General features: G+C 39.5%; 1 protein-coding gene across 3 annotated transcripts; it reads left to right on the top strand.

The window, feature by feature from the left end:
• Positions 1-342: 342 nt before the first annotated feature.
• Positions 343-14,527, top strand: PTGR2 (prostaglandin reductase 2). Of its 3 annotated transcripts, none has more exons than XM_069858150.1 (10): positions 343-419; positions 3,884-3,952; positions 5,530-5,648; positions 7,207-7,398; positions 8,411-8,581; positions 9,554-9,763; positions 10,547-10,668; positions 11,878-11,965; positions 12,702-12,741; positions 13,965-14,517. In XM_069858150.1, the coding sequence occupies exons 2-10, from the start codon at positions 3,916-3,918 to the stop codon at positions 14,027-14,029; spliced, it is 1,044 nt and encodes a 347-aa protein (XP_069714251.1). In that variant the 5' UTR covers positions 343-419; positions 3,884-3,915; the 3' UTR covers positions 14,030-14,517. The 3 variants fall into 3 exon arrangements, with proteins under 3 accessions (XP_069714251.1, XP_069714249.1, XP_069714252.1); XM_069858148.1 differs by lacking the exon at positions 343-419 and adding an exon at positions 1,189-1,399; XM_069858151.1 differs by lacking the exons at positions 343-419; positions 9,554-9,763 and having other exon boundaries at positions 13,965-14,527.
• The last annotated feature ends 797 nt before the right edge of the window (positions 14,528-15,324 follow it).

Below are 15,324 nucleotides of genomic sequence, written 5' to 3'. Positions count from 1 at the left end.
AAAAAAATAACAGATCATTACATTTAACAACTCCGTTTCCAATCTGACAATACTTTCTGTCACCCTCCCTTCTCGCTGCCCCTCTCCCTCTATCCGCACACCGTCAGGCTGGGGCGAGGCGAGGCGGGGCCACGGGACGGGCGAGGGAGGCATTGTGGGGGCGGGGCTAATATGGGGCGTGGTAATGGAGTGTAGCGGGCGGGGCTGCGGAAGGGGCGAGGCGGACCGGACGGTGCTATTGGAGGTGCTGAGTGGGCGTGGCTACTGAAAGGTCGTGGGTACGGAAGGGGCGGGGACACATGAGGGCGTGGTTGTATAAGGAGTGGGGTAGGTGCGTGTTTCCGGATCGCTCGGGACGGCGGGAGGTGACCGCGGGGCGCTCGGCTCTGACCGCTGAGGGAAGCTGGCTTTGTACAGGGGTACGGAGTGACAAGACGAGGGGCAGTGGGTATAAACTGGAGAGGGGCACATTTAGGCTAGACATAAGGAGGAATTTCTTCACCATGAGAGCAGTGAGGGACTGGCACAGGTTGCCCAGGGAAGCCGTGGCTGCCCCATCCTTGGAGGTGTTCAAGGCCAGGCTGGATGGGGCCTTGGTCAGCCTGATCTAGTGGGAGGTGTTCCTACCCATGGCAGGGGCGTTGGAACTGGATGATCTTGGGCCCTTCACCACAAGAAGGATGTTGAGGCTCTGGAGCGAGACCTGAGAAGAGCAACAAAGCGGGTGAAGGGGCTGGAGAACAAGTCTTACAAGGAGCAGCTGAGGGAACTGGGGTTGTTTAACCTGGAGAAGAGGAGGCTGAGGTGAGACCATATTGCTCTCTACAAGTACCTGAAAGGAGGTTGTAGAGAGGAGGGAGCTGGCCTCTTCTCCCAAGTGATAGGTGATAAGACAAGGGGGAATGGCCTCAAGCTGTGCCAGGGGAGGTTCAGACTGGACATCAGGAAGAAATTTTTCACAGAAAGGGTCATTGGGCACTGGCACAGGCTGCCCAGGGAGGTGGTTGAATCACCATCACTGGAAGTATTTAGGTAGGCGAGGTGCTCAGGGTTTAGTGGCTTGTTCCAGCCATTTTTATACCACAGTTTCAGAAGAATTCCAGTCTTACTTGTCCTCCATTTAGATTGAATGCCTTCAACAGAAGGAATAAACCACCTGCTATTCCCTACTTGGCAAATGTAGATCTAACTGAAAACACTGACTTAGGGGCAGTCTCAGAAACAAGAAGTTCTAGGAACTAAGCCCAGGGCAAAAAAACTGGAGCATTTTGGTGCTAAGGAATTTATTTAACGCTTTTTTAAAGGAGTTGCCATGTGTCTTTCTGTAAATCTGGGAAAAGCAAGGCAAGAGGAGAAAAGAGTAAGAATAGAATTGCGCTAAACCATACCTCTTCTGAAGGTACTGCTGATCTGCTTAATGCTCCTGTTGTACTTGTAGGATAGGCCAGGTGTTCTTGGCATAGAATGATGATCTTAGAACTTGCCATTAATTTTTACTCCATTTGATTTAAAGAATCAAACCATCTCAGGTTATTTTGGTTTGGAAAAACTAAAAAATAGTAATGCCTTCTGCTTCCAGTTGGTCTTTAAAAAAAAAATAGGAGTTAAAAGCATCCTTCACACTGGCTTTATGCACATATTACAAAAGGTTATGTATATCATACAAATTCACTGTATTTCACTTCTAAAAAATGTGTTCTCTTTCTCTAGAACTTTCCTCAGTTTATGGTGGTAACGAATGGTGCCTCTGCATATTTTCTTCAGTCACTGTCATATTGTTTATGATGTGAGAAAAGTTTGATTTGTTTCTTATGCTAAAAGTGCAAACATTTGCTGGTGTAATGGCATTACTGACTTCCACTGTAGAGTAAGCACAGTCATATTTAGAAGTAAATGTCCATCTCCAGTATTGTTTTTTACTGTGACCGCTGCCGTGGTATGAGTGATAATGCAGTTGCTAGCCTCATTTTCTGTCTACCCATGCGTGGTATCTGGAAGATCTTTAAGCTGAATTAGTACACAAGCATCTCAACCAAAAGCTGTAAAAATGACAAAAATAGCATTTTTGTTTCCTCGGGATGTCAGACATTCAAATAAGTAATATAAACTTGCATTGTATACTTCTTCTACTCTCAACTTTTTTAACCACTCTGTGTTGCTTTCTTTTCTTTCATCCAATATGTTAATTTCTTTGATTTGGGTTTTTGTGGTTTTTTTGTTGTTTTGTTTTAAGAACTGTGTTTTTTTTCTCCGTACTATCATAGAAAGCAGATACTTCAAGTATGTATTAATAAAAATGCTTTTGTTCAGTATGGATTTTTGTATTTACTCAGGATAACAAAAAGCAGGTCAGCAGTTTTGACAGTGGGCCTTTCTGTAAGGCAGTGATTCTGTCTTGTCTGTATGCTTTATAAACCCTTAATGCCACAGGTAGATTTGAACTGAATATGAATAGTATATAGAGGAATGATTTGCCCAGATTTCATGTGAGCTGTCAGGTCATTGTTAGTTTATATTCAGTGCACGCTTAACTCATTAATTTCTGCACAGAACAGTTTCATGAGTGGTTAGAAAATTAAGCCAAGTTCTGTTCGTGCACAAATTGTTTACTAGAGCATGGCTGTGTTTTTAAATTGCTCTGGGCACATCTGACAGTTTATAAATAGCTTATTGAATTAGCACAAATTCTAAGATAACTGCTCAGGAGATAACAACTGCACCACTTGAATGTTATTTTGCTATGCAAGTGTTATCAGCCAAGCTAGTGTAAATATTCAAGCATTTTCACTCAAGTGCACTTAGCAATGACATGGAACGTAAAGCTAAATATGCAATATGATGTTTTCATGCAATATAAAGACAGTAGAGTGGCTTCTGGCTTCTGAGTGTATACCTTTCCACTTCAAAATTTTGAAAAGGAATTATGAATTTTATTCTGAGAAGTATTTTATAACAGAACTACAAAGTCCTGTGGCCAAGATCACATGGGAATTCTATAGCAGAGTAGTAGAGTAGTGTGCTGAACCCAAGATCTGCCAAAGTTTATCTTAGGCCATCCTTCCTGTTAGGATTTTGTGTGAGTATATTTATTCTGTAGATCGTGTCTACCCACAGCTGTGTGGGTATAAAGTTGGATTTCTATTTCCCTCTTAAATGTTTAATGCTCTTTAATGCTCTTTAATGTTTAACCCAACCAGTAGCTAGTGACTTCATCCAAGTGTGGGGTTTTTTTTCTTTTGTTGTAGACTGATGTTCTATGTTGTAGACTGATGTTCTATGTTGTAGACTAATGTTCTATGTTGTTCTGTCCAAAGAATGTGCAGGTCACTTACTTTTCACTGATGTGACACTAGAGAGACATAAGTGAGATCCACTTCCTGTATTTTTTCTTGTAGCACCCTTAGATATAGAAATACTGAAAAGAAAATAACTCCTGAATTATTTTTACTTATAAGTAGCATTTCAAGAGCAAACTCAATCAAATGTTAAATCTTTGTGTGGTTTATGAACAAGATAATTTTGTTTTGAGTCAGTTGTGGGTTTTAGAGGAGGGGGGAAAGGCCAGGAATATAACCATTTTCTCCTGAAAACTTTTTAATTATGTTTTTCAGCACTCCAGGCTGAAAGACATTTTGTGATGGTCTGTAAGGGCTGTAACGTAAGCACTATAACAGTACTGATGGAAGGATCTGTACTTTGCAACGTTCAGAGGGTGAAGATGTTAGATAAGCTGTGATGATGTACTTCTTGTAGGATCCTGTTATATGATTCTTAGGCATGGATGCTGAAGTTGGTGAGGCCCATATTTCATCCCTAGTTTCCAAATTCCTCTGCCTGATATTCTTTTTCAAGACAATCCCTCAAACAATGTTTTCTTTTGTAGCAGCCCAGTGCAAAATTGTTGCAAAAGCAAGGATGATTATACAGAGAGTAGTGCTGAATTCACGCCCTGGTATGTATTTTTCTCCTGTGAAGGAGCAATGTGTTTGTGTGATGGTTGTCTAATGCTCAGAAATGGTGAGAAGGAGGCACTGACTTAAGAATCTGACATTATTTGTCTTAATACTGCATGCAGCAATAAATCAAGTTTGTCATGAAGTGTATTTTGGTCTGTATGTACAGATTTCTATACCTTTAGGTAAAGAAAAAGTCATACTGGATAATGCATGAGAAATCCCGAAGTGAAGAAAGATTAGCAAGCATTGCTTTTTAGTTCTGACATTTGTTCTTGCACTTTGAGAGATGCTTAAAATGTTTTGTTCCTGTTTGGGTTTGGTTCCTTTAAGTAAATATTGATTCTTTTCTTCTTCAGTGTTTCAAAGTGTTTGGTTTTTAACTTTAAACTTTTGAGGATATGTTTACTTCCTGACATACTTGCCTTGTTACAGGTGTCAGCACAATTTTTTGAATAGTGAGTGTCTGTTGTAGAAGGCCTAGGTGTATGCATTAAGTTTTTTGGGGGATATCATATGCTGCTCAATGTCAAAATAGTCATAGAAGGTACTAATGTTGCGTGACCTGCAAATAAGTCTTTTGCAAGTCAAATGTTAGTTAGTAGCCAGCTCTCTCTAACTTAAGATATAAGTGGATATCTGGCTCCATTCCTTTAATGCCCGTAGTTCCAATTGTCAGTCTGATTCACTGGAGGATGTGGTATCAACTGGAGGATGAAGCTTCCAGTTCTGGGTCTCTTGACATATGTTTTATAGATGTTTCTGGGAAGCTTTAATTTCAGCAGGTCTGCCTGTAGCTGCAAAGCAATGCTTTTGCAGCGTATGCATGCACAGTGGCAATGGTCTTTATTTCCCCAGTCTCACTGAGTCAAAAGAGGCTGAAAGGTGAGAGTTTAAAACTTACCTAGTTAAAATTTATGGTAATTTCCTATCAAAATAGTACACAGTTGTTTTGTTATGTGAGAGGAGGCCCAATGAATGTCTTTGGTTTTAAAGTTAGCGGCTTTTCAACACATAGGGTACATAGAATCATAGAATAACCAGGTTGGAAGAGACCCAACGGATCATCGAGTCCAACCATTCCTATCAATCACTAAGCCATGCCCCTTAGCACTTCATCCACCCGTGCCTTAAACACCTCCAGGGAAAGTGACTCAACCACCTCCCTGGGCAGCCTGTTCCAGTGCCCAGTGACACATAGAACCTTTTTTTTTTTTCTTTTTTTTTGAGAATGGGAGCAGCCTTCCCCCCCCTTTTTTTTTTTTTCATTTGGTCTAACTGTTCATAGGAATTATATGCAGCAAACAGCATGGAAACTGTCAGTCAGGGCAAGTGCCTAATATGGGCCCAGGTAAGCATAAGCTGGCAGGTCAGGAGGTCTTCAGTTTGGATTGTGGCAGTGCACATGTTTAAATCGTAGTCTCTGAGACAAAATCTGTAAGTTAGTTGGTAGTTTTATATCTGAGTAAAGATATAGCCTTACTTAAAAAGTATTACCTTAAAAAAAGGTCCTCATATTGATCAAGGGAAGCTCTGTATTGACTCATTTATTGGTTTGATTCTAAAATAATTTTAGGTAAGAATGGAGTGCCAGTGGCTGAAAATTTCCGACTGGAACAAAGTACAATACCAGATACGATCCAAGCAGAACAAGTGCGTGTTAGAACCCTTTATCTTTCTGTGGACCCTTACATGGTAAGTGATGGACTTAGAGCTAACCCAAAATTTGTTTTTTTAAAATGTCTTCAATTATGTACCTGTCATGACGTTTAAGCTGAAAAAGGGGAGATTTAGGTTAGATATTAGGAATAATTTTTTTCTGTGAGGGTGGTGAGGTGCTGGAGCAGGTTGCCCAGAGAAGTTGTGCATGTCCCATCCCTGGAGGTGTTCAAGACCAGGTTTGATGAGGCTTTGAGCAACCTGATCTATTGGAAGGGGTCCCCTGCTTATGGCAGAGGAGTTGGAACTAGATGGGTTTTAAGGCCCCTTCTAACCCAAACCATTCTAGAATTCTTGATTCTACAAAGCACCAAAGTTACCAATTACAGGACAAATGTATCTTTAGCAAAACTTAGTAGTTCTGTTCATTGAGTTACATTGGGAAGGAATTTGGCATTAATGTGCCTGTGACATATATAAGAATATGATTTTATAGGACCAGGAAGACACTGTGAGACCAGGTATACCGTTGCAGATTTGTTTGTGTTGGCTTTTTCTGAACTTTTCCTTTTTTTATATATGTTTATAACGTTGTTTGGGGTTTTTTTTCTGCTGAAGGAAGTATTTTTCGGTTGAGGGGAGTGTGAGTAGAGAAGGAAGAATAATGATGGAGCAGGACAGGGACATGATCAGGCAAAAAAATTGTAGACAAAACACATGAATCATTCAAGTGAAATGTTATTTAACTATTACCATTTTTATTTACAAATGAAAATCAGATTTTCTCCTTAAGTGAGTGATGGCAGGACAAAAATGTGTCAATACTTTGTAAATAATGGAAACGGAGAGAGAATTAGTGAAGCTGTAACCAGCACTTGCACCTAATTGTGCAGAACTGTAGAAATGCTGTGGTTGGGAAAGTTGTGAGTTGAAATGGAAGTGGAGGTAGGGGGAGGACCAGGCAGACCCAGCCTGCTAGTATATAACTGTTTGCTATAAAGAGAATTCTGATCATTTGTTCCCTGCATAGATGGAGGCAGTAGAAAAGAAACAATCTTAATTTCAGAAAAGTGAGTTTAGCTTGGGAATTAAGGAAAAGTTTAAGAATCCTGAATCAATTACTCGGGCTACAGGGTGAGATATGAAGAAAAGACTTCAGATTTCAAGGTGCTTCATTGAACAGATCTCTGGTCTGCATACTCGTATATTTGATTGTTCTTCAATGCCTAGGCATGGGCTAAATGACTTATGCTTGTTTTTTCAATCCTACATTTAAGCAATGGCATTTATAGTATTCTTGTCAGCCCCAAGCCAATTGTTTTCAGTTGCATGGCTGATTTTGAGGCAATGTGTGTAGAATGGCTTGGCTTTGGTGACACTTCTGGAGGAGATCAGAAAGGTCCATCCTCCCTCTGCACTGAGCAAGTAAGAGGAGAAAGAGGGATCTAAGAAAAGATGATAAATATTTGGGGCTTACTGAGAGATTTTTGAGTAGCCTTTTGTGTTTGAAGCTTTAAATGTCCCTAACTTCATTTGAACTCATAAACAAACTGCATGTTCCACCAGAACCTTTCATTAAAGTTTTGTCTTTCAGCGCTGCCGAATGAATGAGGATACTGGCTCAGATTACCTCCTGCCCTGGCAGCTGTCTGAAGTTGCTGATGGTGGGGGTGTTGGGGTTGTGGAGGAGAGCAAGCATGAGAACCTTGCTAAAGGAGACTTCGTCGTCTCCTTCGTTTGGCCCTGGCAGACAATGGCAATTCTAGATGGAAGCTTGCTACAAAAGGTAATATAAACGCAAAGCCCAGTTTGTCACTATTTTCTTTGAATAAACATTTTATTTTTTTTTTAAATAGTAGCCAATGAAACTATTTCTTAGTCAAAAACAAGCCAATGTTATTGGAGCAACCAGTTCTCAAAAGGCGGATCAACTCACAGGTGGCAAAATCTGTATCAATTGCTGTCTTTCCTTAACAAAGAAAAATACAAATGCCTTTGTTGGTTACCAGATGTGCCAGTATTGTTTCAGTTGTTGGATTTCTAATAAATTTCTCTGAAGCTGCTTCTGGTAATTAATTCTGGTAATTAATTCTGGTAATTAATTCTGGTAATTAATTCTGGTAATTGTTCTAATCCTAGTAGAACTCTTGATCCATGAGTGTAGTCATAAGAGGTAAAAAGCTTTAGATAAACGCTAATTCAATTTATTTCAGTAACGTGTTAATGAAAGCTTTTACTTGAGATTTTACATCCATACAGAAATGTGTTCAATATTAAGCTTGAAAGTGGAGAGGTAACAGTGCTTGAGGGAAGTTGTGTTAATCATCCTCATGTAACACAGAAAATAATTGTAGTTTAGGAATGCATACTTTCCAATAAACTCCTTCCAATTAATTCCTTCCTTTAGGACCCTTTGCCACTAATCTGCAATCAGAATGTTTGATAAACAGTACTATTTCATCTTTTGTTCTAACATAGGGGTAGTTCAACATTGCTGGAAACTTCTTATCTCCCAAGTGCTGTTTGACACCTCCATTATTTAAGTTTTTGTGAGTGATTTTGTTTAAAAACTTTGGAAATAAAATAGTTGCTTCATTTTAAATAAACATGAACTAGTTTATGGATAGGTTTTTTTTATAGTTTAGTAGAAATAGTTTATGGATAGTTTATCCCTAGCAATTTTATAATACATTGCCTGGTAAGTATCCTGACTTAGTCTTCTATGCTCAATCAAACAGCAAAGGGCAAAACCTCACCTTAAAAAGAAATAACCACCATCATGAATTTCTGTTTTGTAGATTGTTCCGCAACTTGTAAATGGACGCCTTTCCTACTTTCTTAGTGCAGCTGGCATCACGGGACTGACGGCACTGCTAGGTATAAGGGAGAAAGGGCATGTGACTGTGGGTGCAAATCAGACAATGGTGGTGAGTGGAGCAGCTGGTGCTTGCGGCTCTTTGGCTGGCCAGGTAGGCTTGAGACATACAAGTGTGCTCTCTTATCAAGTTTAGTAAATGTATGGAAAAAATCAGTATAAATGTGAGCTGATTTAAATCCATGGGAGGGGCCAAATTCACAGATTTGGCTCACACTCTCACTGAGAAAGATTAGGTGTGAAACTTAAATTTTGTGAAGTTGTAATAGTCCAAAACAGCCTGTGGTGTTTACTTGCCACTAACATAAATAAAATAGATGGTATAAGTAGATGTATTTGCTATATATTTATATGGTTGTCTGACATTTGAAAGCAGTCTTGGAGTTGACTGGCAGCTTCCATTTATTTCTGTAGTAGAAAAGGATAAGCAAAAAAAATGTACTAAGCCCTTCTTCATGTTGTGTTCCATGACATCCTTTGTTTTTGAGATTTACAGCCCTTTTATCCTCCTCAGCTTTGCAGAACCTGTTGTGGTGTGTTTGTGTGTATGCATGTGCATATCTACAAACATATATTCATACACACACACATACATGCAAACACAATAGGTATTAAGCAAGCTTATGATTTACTGATAAGAGAAGCTATGAAGAAACAACTAATAAGTGAATTTATGGAAAATGTATTTAAATTGATTATTGTCCAAACTTTTTTGCCATTTATTAGCTCTTTTACAGTGCTTGGCAGATGGTGATTTTATTTATATTTGGCTCTCAAATACTGCTAGTCATTGGTGACTCCACAGACTAAACCTCCTGCAGTCAGTGAGTTTGGAAAGGTGTTGGATTTTGATTGTACCTGCCCCTTCTCTAGGTGTGAGGAGGGAGTAACAAGGGGCAATTGTGTCACATGAGATGAGATTGTGTGCTGAGCTTTGTTGGCTGGTGTTTAGTGGGATGGGAGATAACTGCAGCATTAATGCCCCCTTCCTCCCAATGGTACTTTTCTGCAGATGTCTAACTTCTTTGTATTGTTTGGGATTTTTTGTTTAACTGTGCACCTACAGATTGGTCGCCTGGAGGGCTGCTCTAGAGTTGTGGGGATAGCTGGCACAGATGAAAAGTGCTCCATTTTGGTCCAAGAAATGGGGTTTGATGCTGCTATCAATTACAAGAAGGGGAACATGGCAGAGCAGCTATGTGAACTCTGCCCCAGTGGTGTGGATGTTTACTTTGACAATGTTGGTGGAGACATCAGTGATACAGTTATAAGTCAGGTGATTATACCAGCTGTGAAGTTTATTCTAGTCATTCTCCAATGTCTGCATACTGAACTTTGAATTAATTTATACTGGAGACCAGCCCGCAATACAGCAGAGAGGCTTTCCACTTTGTTGATCTAATCCAGGTGCTGATCCTGGTCTTCTGGACAAATCAGATATTTAAAGGCAGTGTCTGTCATTTGGACTAGCCCAGCAGTATAGTGATAGAAACATAATTTCTGCTTCTTGTCTTTTGACTCTTTGACCAGGAGACTCGCTAATATTCTGAAAATCTTGTCTGTCAGTGTAGTAATCTTGTCTTTTGTCAGCTTTAGTTTTCTGACTTCACAAAAGACCAGCTCTGCTGGACCAGCCCTCTTCATTGTTACTGTGAAACTGCTCTGTTTCATGGCAGAGAGGCTTTGGTAGCAGTGCCATCTGTGGAAGATCTCTGTATCCAACAGTTGTATCAAACTATTTTGTCTTGGTAACTCCTCTCCTCCTGACAAAAAAGGCACACAGTAAGATAACAGTTTGTTACATTCTTTGTGTTTAATGCTTTAAGTGACACGTAGGCTGGTATAGCATTTATTTTCCTACTATTGCCCTGCATTTATCTGTTTTAATATTGTTGTAGGTTGAATGGAACTGCCTGCAATTCTCCCACTTTTTACTAGGAAAGGTGGTTATAAATAAGGATAGCTGTGTGAAAATTTTGCAATATCTACTGCATCTCTAGCAAGTGTAGCTTCAAGAGCAAGGAATGTAAGTTTTATTGCTTTGTGCTATCCCAAACAGATGAATCGGAACAGCCATATCATCCTGTGTGGACAGATTTCTCAGTATAACAAAGATGTGCCTTATCCTCCTCCGCTGCCTCCTGACATAGAAAAAATACAGAAGGAAAGGAATATCACAAGGTACATTTCTCCTCCTGAACTTGTGACCACATTTCAGGTAGATTGTGCTTGTGGTGCTGTGACTCTAATGCTTGGAAGTTCGTTTGTGGATCTGCAATAGGCATGTGTAACCAGAATAGAATGCTGCCATACTGTAAAAGAAAACTGATTGCAAGATCAGTAAATCCTTTCTCTTACATTTGTCTGTATCGGCATTAAAAAATGGGAAGGGATGTTGTTACATGTTAACATAGTTATTATACTTCGCTTGTGGTTGCTTGATTTAGTCTTAGTGTCTTGCAAATTCTCCAGCGTGAGGGGAGGTGTTGCCATGGTTCTGTTCTCAGATGTTTTGCAGAGTGCCTTCTCTCCAAGTGTAGTTGTTCAAGCAGAGAGAAAATAAAATATTTTTAAAGTAAAGATGCAGCTGGTGCAGTGATTGTTATGAAATTGCATTTTTAGTGTTTGAGGGTTTATTAAGTGATGAGACTGTAAATGTGACAGATATGCACAGGTGAACCATTTTTTTATGACTCTAGGAATTGCTGAATCTTCTGTCAGGTGGAGCTAAGGCAGAGATTAGGAGTGAAGGAGATTTTTCATTCATTGTATTGCAGAAAGCTGGGGAAACTTTTGATTTCTGTGCAAACGAATTGATCGCTTCTAGTTAAAATTCTTTTCTTGTCCTTGTTACTGTTCTGCACCTTTAAAAAATGGATAAAAAATACTAAAATACAGAAGAAGGCATTGGAGAATTTAGGCAATGCATTGCTACAACTAATAATTATTTTTTATGATCGTTTCAGTTTATTGCTATAGACAACTGTGACAGCGGTATATGCAAAATTTTGGCAGGGCTGAATGTTAATTTGTACTGCTCATCGAGTTGCAGGTCTGTTAGTTATTCTCTATAGCATTAAAAAAAAAAAAAAAGATTTGCTCACGTTTGTTTTATGGACACTTTCTTATTCTGGCAATATTACTTGATTTTTATTACTTTCCTCTCTGATACTTGAACAGAGCTACTTGTCTAAGACCAATGCTACTGTCAAGCTCCCACTGCAGGAAGCTGTCTCGACAAGCTGGCAAAGCTCTGAACTATGTCTTGTTGTAATTAGTACTTCACAGCTCTTCAGTTTTGATAATGCTGTTTTCTGAAAAGATCTGTAAAGACTTCAAAATATGCTTACCAGTGTTTCTTAAATGAAGTCTCATTCTTTTCTTTCACAGAGAAAGGTTCTTAGTGTTGAACTATATGGATAAACAAGAAGCAAGCGTATTACAACTCTGTCAGTGGATCCAAGAGGGTAAACTGAAGGTAAGAACTTTTACAGTTGTCTATGGCGTTTGATGCTGCCTCCTCAGATTATGGTCTGACTACAAGAACTCCAATTTCTTTGTCCCTGACTCTCTTACCATGCTTCAGAACTAAACAGTTTTTCTTAAGTATGCTTAAATATAACTGAAAGCTTACTGGGTAGCACTGTTTCAGTAGGTACCTGCTGAGGATGGTGTGATGTAGTATGAGAGACTTTTCTAATTGCACACTGCTGATATCTATATTCTTTCTTTTAGCATATGCTGCAAGTTCTTCTTTACTTAAGGTGTCAGACCTTCAAAAATAGGTGCTTTCAAATACCTGACTAGTATCCTGAATTCTTTTGGGGATCTTGTCTGAAATTGTTTCAAGCTTTAAAGTCACCATTTATTATTTTGTGATGGGTAGATGCTTTACCTATCCCTTACCTGTGATCTATCTGTAGATTTTGATTCTTCAGGTGATCAATATATTTTTCCAAGGAAAATCCCAAGATGTGAAATGTTGGCCAGGGCAGGGGTGTTCTGGTTATGATTGAAGAGTTCAATTGCCTATTTGTTTATCAGAAAGTATTCATTCCTCTCTTGATGAAAGAGTCTGGCCTAAACACAGCACTGCCCATTGGAGCAAGAGAATTCTTTACATTTTGCTAGTTTCTGTGGCAGCTTCCTGGTACATTTCTAAGAGATGTTAGTCTTGTTTGAAGGAAGCTAAAATGGCTTGTTTGCATTGGCAGGTCAGAGAGACCATGGTAGAAGGCTTAGCAAACATCGGTGGTAAGATTTTTACATCATTTTCTAAGAATAACAATTGGATTGTGACAATGACAATAGAAGTTAACTACCTCTTTTGTTCCATTTGCCAATTCAGATTTTGTATTTTATTTAAAACATGATTTTTATGTTATAAAAAAATTTATATTTTTTTCACAAGATAAATGTTCTGTGAGAAGATTATTTTATGTTAAAAGTGTTTATATAAATTGTCAGGGTTTTTTTGTTTTACAGTTGAGAGAGAATTAATTGGTAAACCACTACTTTAGAAGCTGATGATAGTTATCCCGATCTTAGAGGTTTGAGGTTCATGTCTTTGAACTCATGTAAGAGAATGTAATTTTGGAAAACTTGAACTTATACTTTTAAAAAAACCCAATATCTAACAGTACTTGTTAATGGATTTCCTATGAAAAAATAAATTGAAAAGTACACACAGTAAAACGGAATGCATATTAGAAGTTGCCAAACAAATAAAAAACCAATTTCTATTAAAGAAACAAAGGAGCCTGTAGCCCATTCAGAAAATCTGTAACAAAGAAAATATAAAAACTAAATGAGTCTTTTGACTCCTGTGAGACAAAGCTAGAGAGCTAGGTGATTCAAGATGTTCTGTAAGAATGCTTCCCTATCAAATAACAGGGAAGAGTATGATTTAATCTTTAGTCCCACAAGACTGGAGGAATTAAGGGATAGACAAATCTTATAGATTTAGATTTATTTCAGTCATAGCTACTCACTATTTTTGAAGGAAATTGATTAAATACAGCAGTCATATTTCATATATTGTTTACTCAAAGACTTATTCTTTTGCACCAGCTTCTTGCATTTATTGTGCTACATAGAGTATTTATAAAACTTTTCCTTTCACAAAGGTTTGTGAATCCCACACCATTTGTGGACTCTCCAGTCACACATTGTCTTTCTGTTTTGTGGTTTGGATGGCATATTACAAAAGCAGCAAATGTAATCATTAACTTATATAGGGCCAAATGGTTGCTTGCAAATAATTTTTTTCAATTGCCTTAGCAGTTCATTACAGACTAACTTTTTTTCTTTACCTTCTTAATTTGGGTTGTCATTAAGGATAAAAGTGTTTACGTCCAAAACATGATCTCCTTTTGGGGAGCTGTTTAATACATTTGCTTCTATCATTTTTGTTTGTTTTAAAAAGTTACTTGGCACATTTTGCTTGGCATTAACTTTTTTCATTGTTTCCCTTGAAGCTGCTTTCCAGTCCATGATGAGTGGAGGCAATATTGGAAAACAGATTGTCTCGGTTTCTAAGTAAAAGTCATTACTTCGGGAAAAATAATTGGATTCTATCTCTACCTGTCAGCAAGTTTTTACTTATACTAATTTCCTTTTTCTTAAATGAACCATTACATTTTTCTGTGTGTACTGAAAGCAGAAATTCTGGGATGCTAATAAACTAAATAGAACTGGAAACAGGAATGCAATAATTTATACTAGAAATGAGTAATGTTCTTTGACATGATTTTGACAGTTGCCAGCTAGCACTTGCAAATATTTCGTGGGTACGGTTTGAAGGCTAGAACATCCAAGGAACCGTTTGCAATAAGCACTTTGTTCCTGGATCTGGATTCCCTCATCAGAAGACAACAGTTGAAAGTAAACCTCATCCTGGTACCTGCAAGGTTTAGGATTCACACACACACAGAATCACACAGAATAACCAGGTTGGAAGAGACCCACGGGATCATCGAGTCCAACCGTTCCCATCAAACACTAAACCATATCCCTCAGCACCTCATCCACCCGTGCCTTAAACACCTCCAGGGAAGGTGACTCAACCACCTCCCTGGGCAGCCTGTTCCAGTGCCCAGTGACCCTTTCTGTAAAGAATTTTTTCCTAACGTCTAGTCTAAACCTCCCCTGGCGGAGCTTGAGGCCATTCCCTCTTGTCCTGTCCCCTGTCACTTGGGAGAAGAGGCCAGCACCCTCCTCTCTACAACCTCCTTTCAGGTAGTTGTAGAGAGCAATGAGGTCTCCCCTCAGCCTCCTCTTCTCCAGGCTAAACAACCCCAGCTCTCTCAGCCGTTCCTCATAAGGCCTGTTCTCCAGCCCTTTCACCAGCTTTGTTGCTCTTCTCTGGACTCTCTCCAGAGCCTCAACATCCTTCTTGGGGTGAGGGGCCCAGAACTGAACACAGTATTCAAGGAGCGGTCTCACCAGTGCCGAGTACAGAGGGAGGATAACCTCCCTGGACCTGCTGGTCACACCGTTTCTGATACAAGCCAAGATGCCATTGGCCTTTTTGGCCACCTGGGCACACTGCTGGCTCATATTCAGTCGGTTGTCAACCAACACCCCCAGGTCCCTCTCCTCCAGGCAGCTTTCTAGCCAGACTTCTCCCAGTCTGTAGCACTGCATAGGGTTGTTGTGCCCCAAGTGCAGGACCCGGCATTTGGCCTTGTTAAACCTCATGCCATTGGACTCAGCCCAGCGGTCCAGCCTGTTCAGATCCCTTTGCAGAGCCTCCCGACCCTCCAGCAGATCGACACTTCCACCCAGCTTAGTGTCGTCCGCAAACTTGCTAAGGGTGCACTCGATGCCTTCATCCAG

The sequence above is a fragment of the Phaenicophaeus curvirostris genome, chromosome 5 (assembly GCF_032191515.1).
Source record: "Phaenicophaeus curvirostris isolate KB17595 chromosome 5, BPBGC_Pcur_1.0, whole genome shotgun sequence".
In the NCBI taxonomy this organism is placed as follows: domain Eukaryota; kingdom Metazoa; phylum Chordata; class Aves; order Cuculiformes; family Cuculidae; genus Phaenicophaeus; species Phaenicophaeus curvirostris.
This window is presented reverse-complemented; position numbering and strand designations above follow the sequence as displayed.

Bases quoted from the DNA above. Each gene is read 5' to 3' on its own strand.
- PTGR2 (XM_069858150.1), top strand. From the start codon at position 3,916: ATGATTATACAGAGAGTAGTGCTGAATTCACGCCCTG. The intron at 7,399-8,410 runs GTAATATAAACG...TCTGTTTTGTAG, and splicing joins ATGGAAGCTTGCTACAAAAG to ATTGTTCCGCAACTTGTAAA. The intron at 11,966-12,701 runs GTAAGAACTTTT...TTGCATTGGCAG, and splicing joins TCCAAGAGGGTAAACTGAAG to GTCAGAGAGACCATGGTAGA.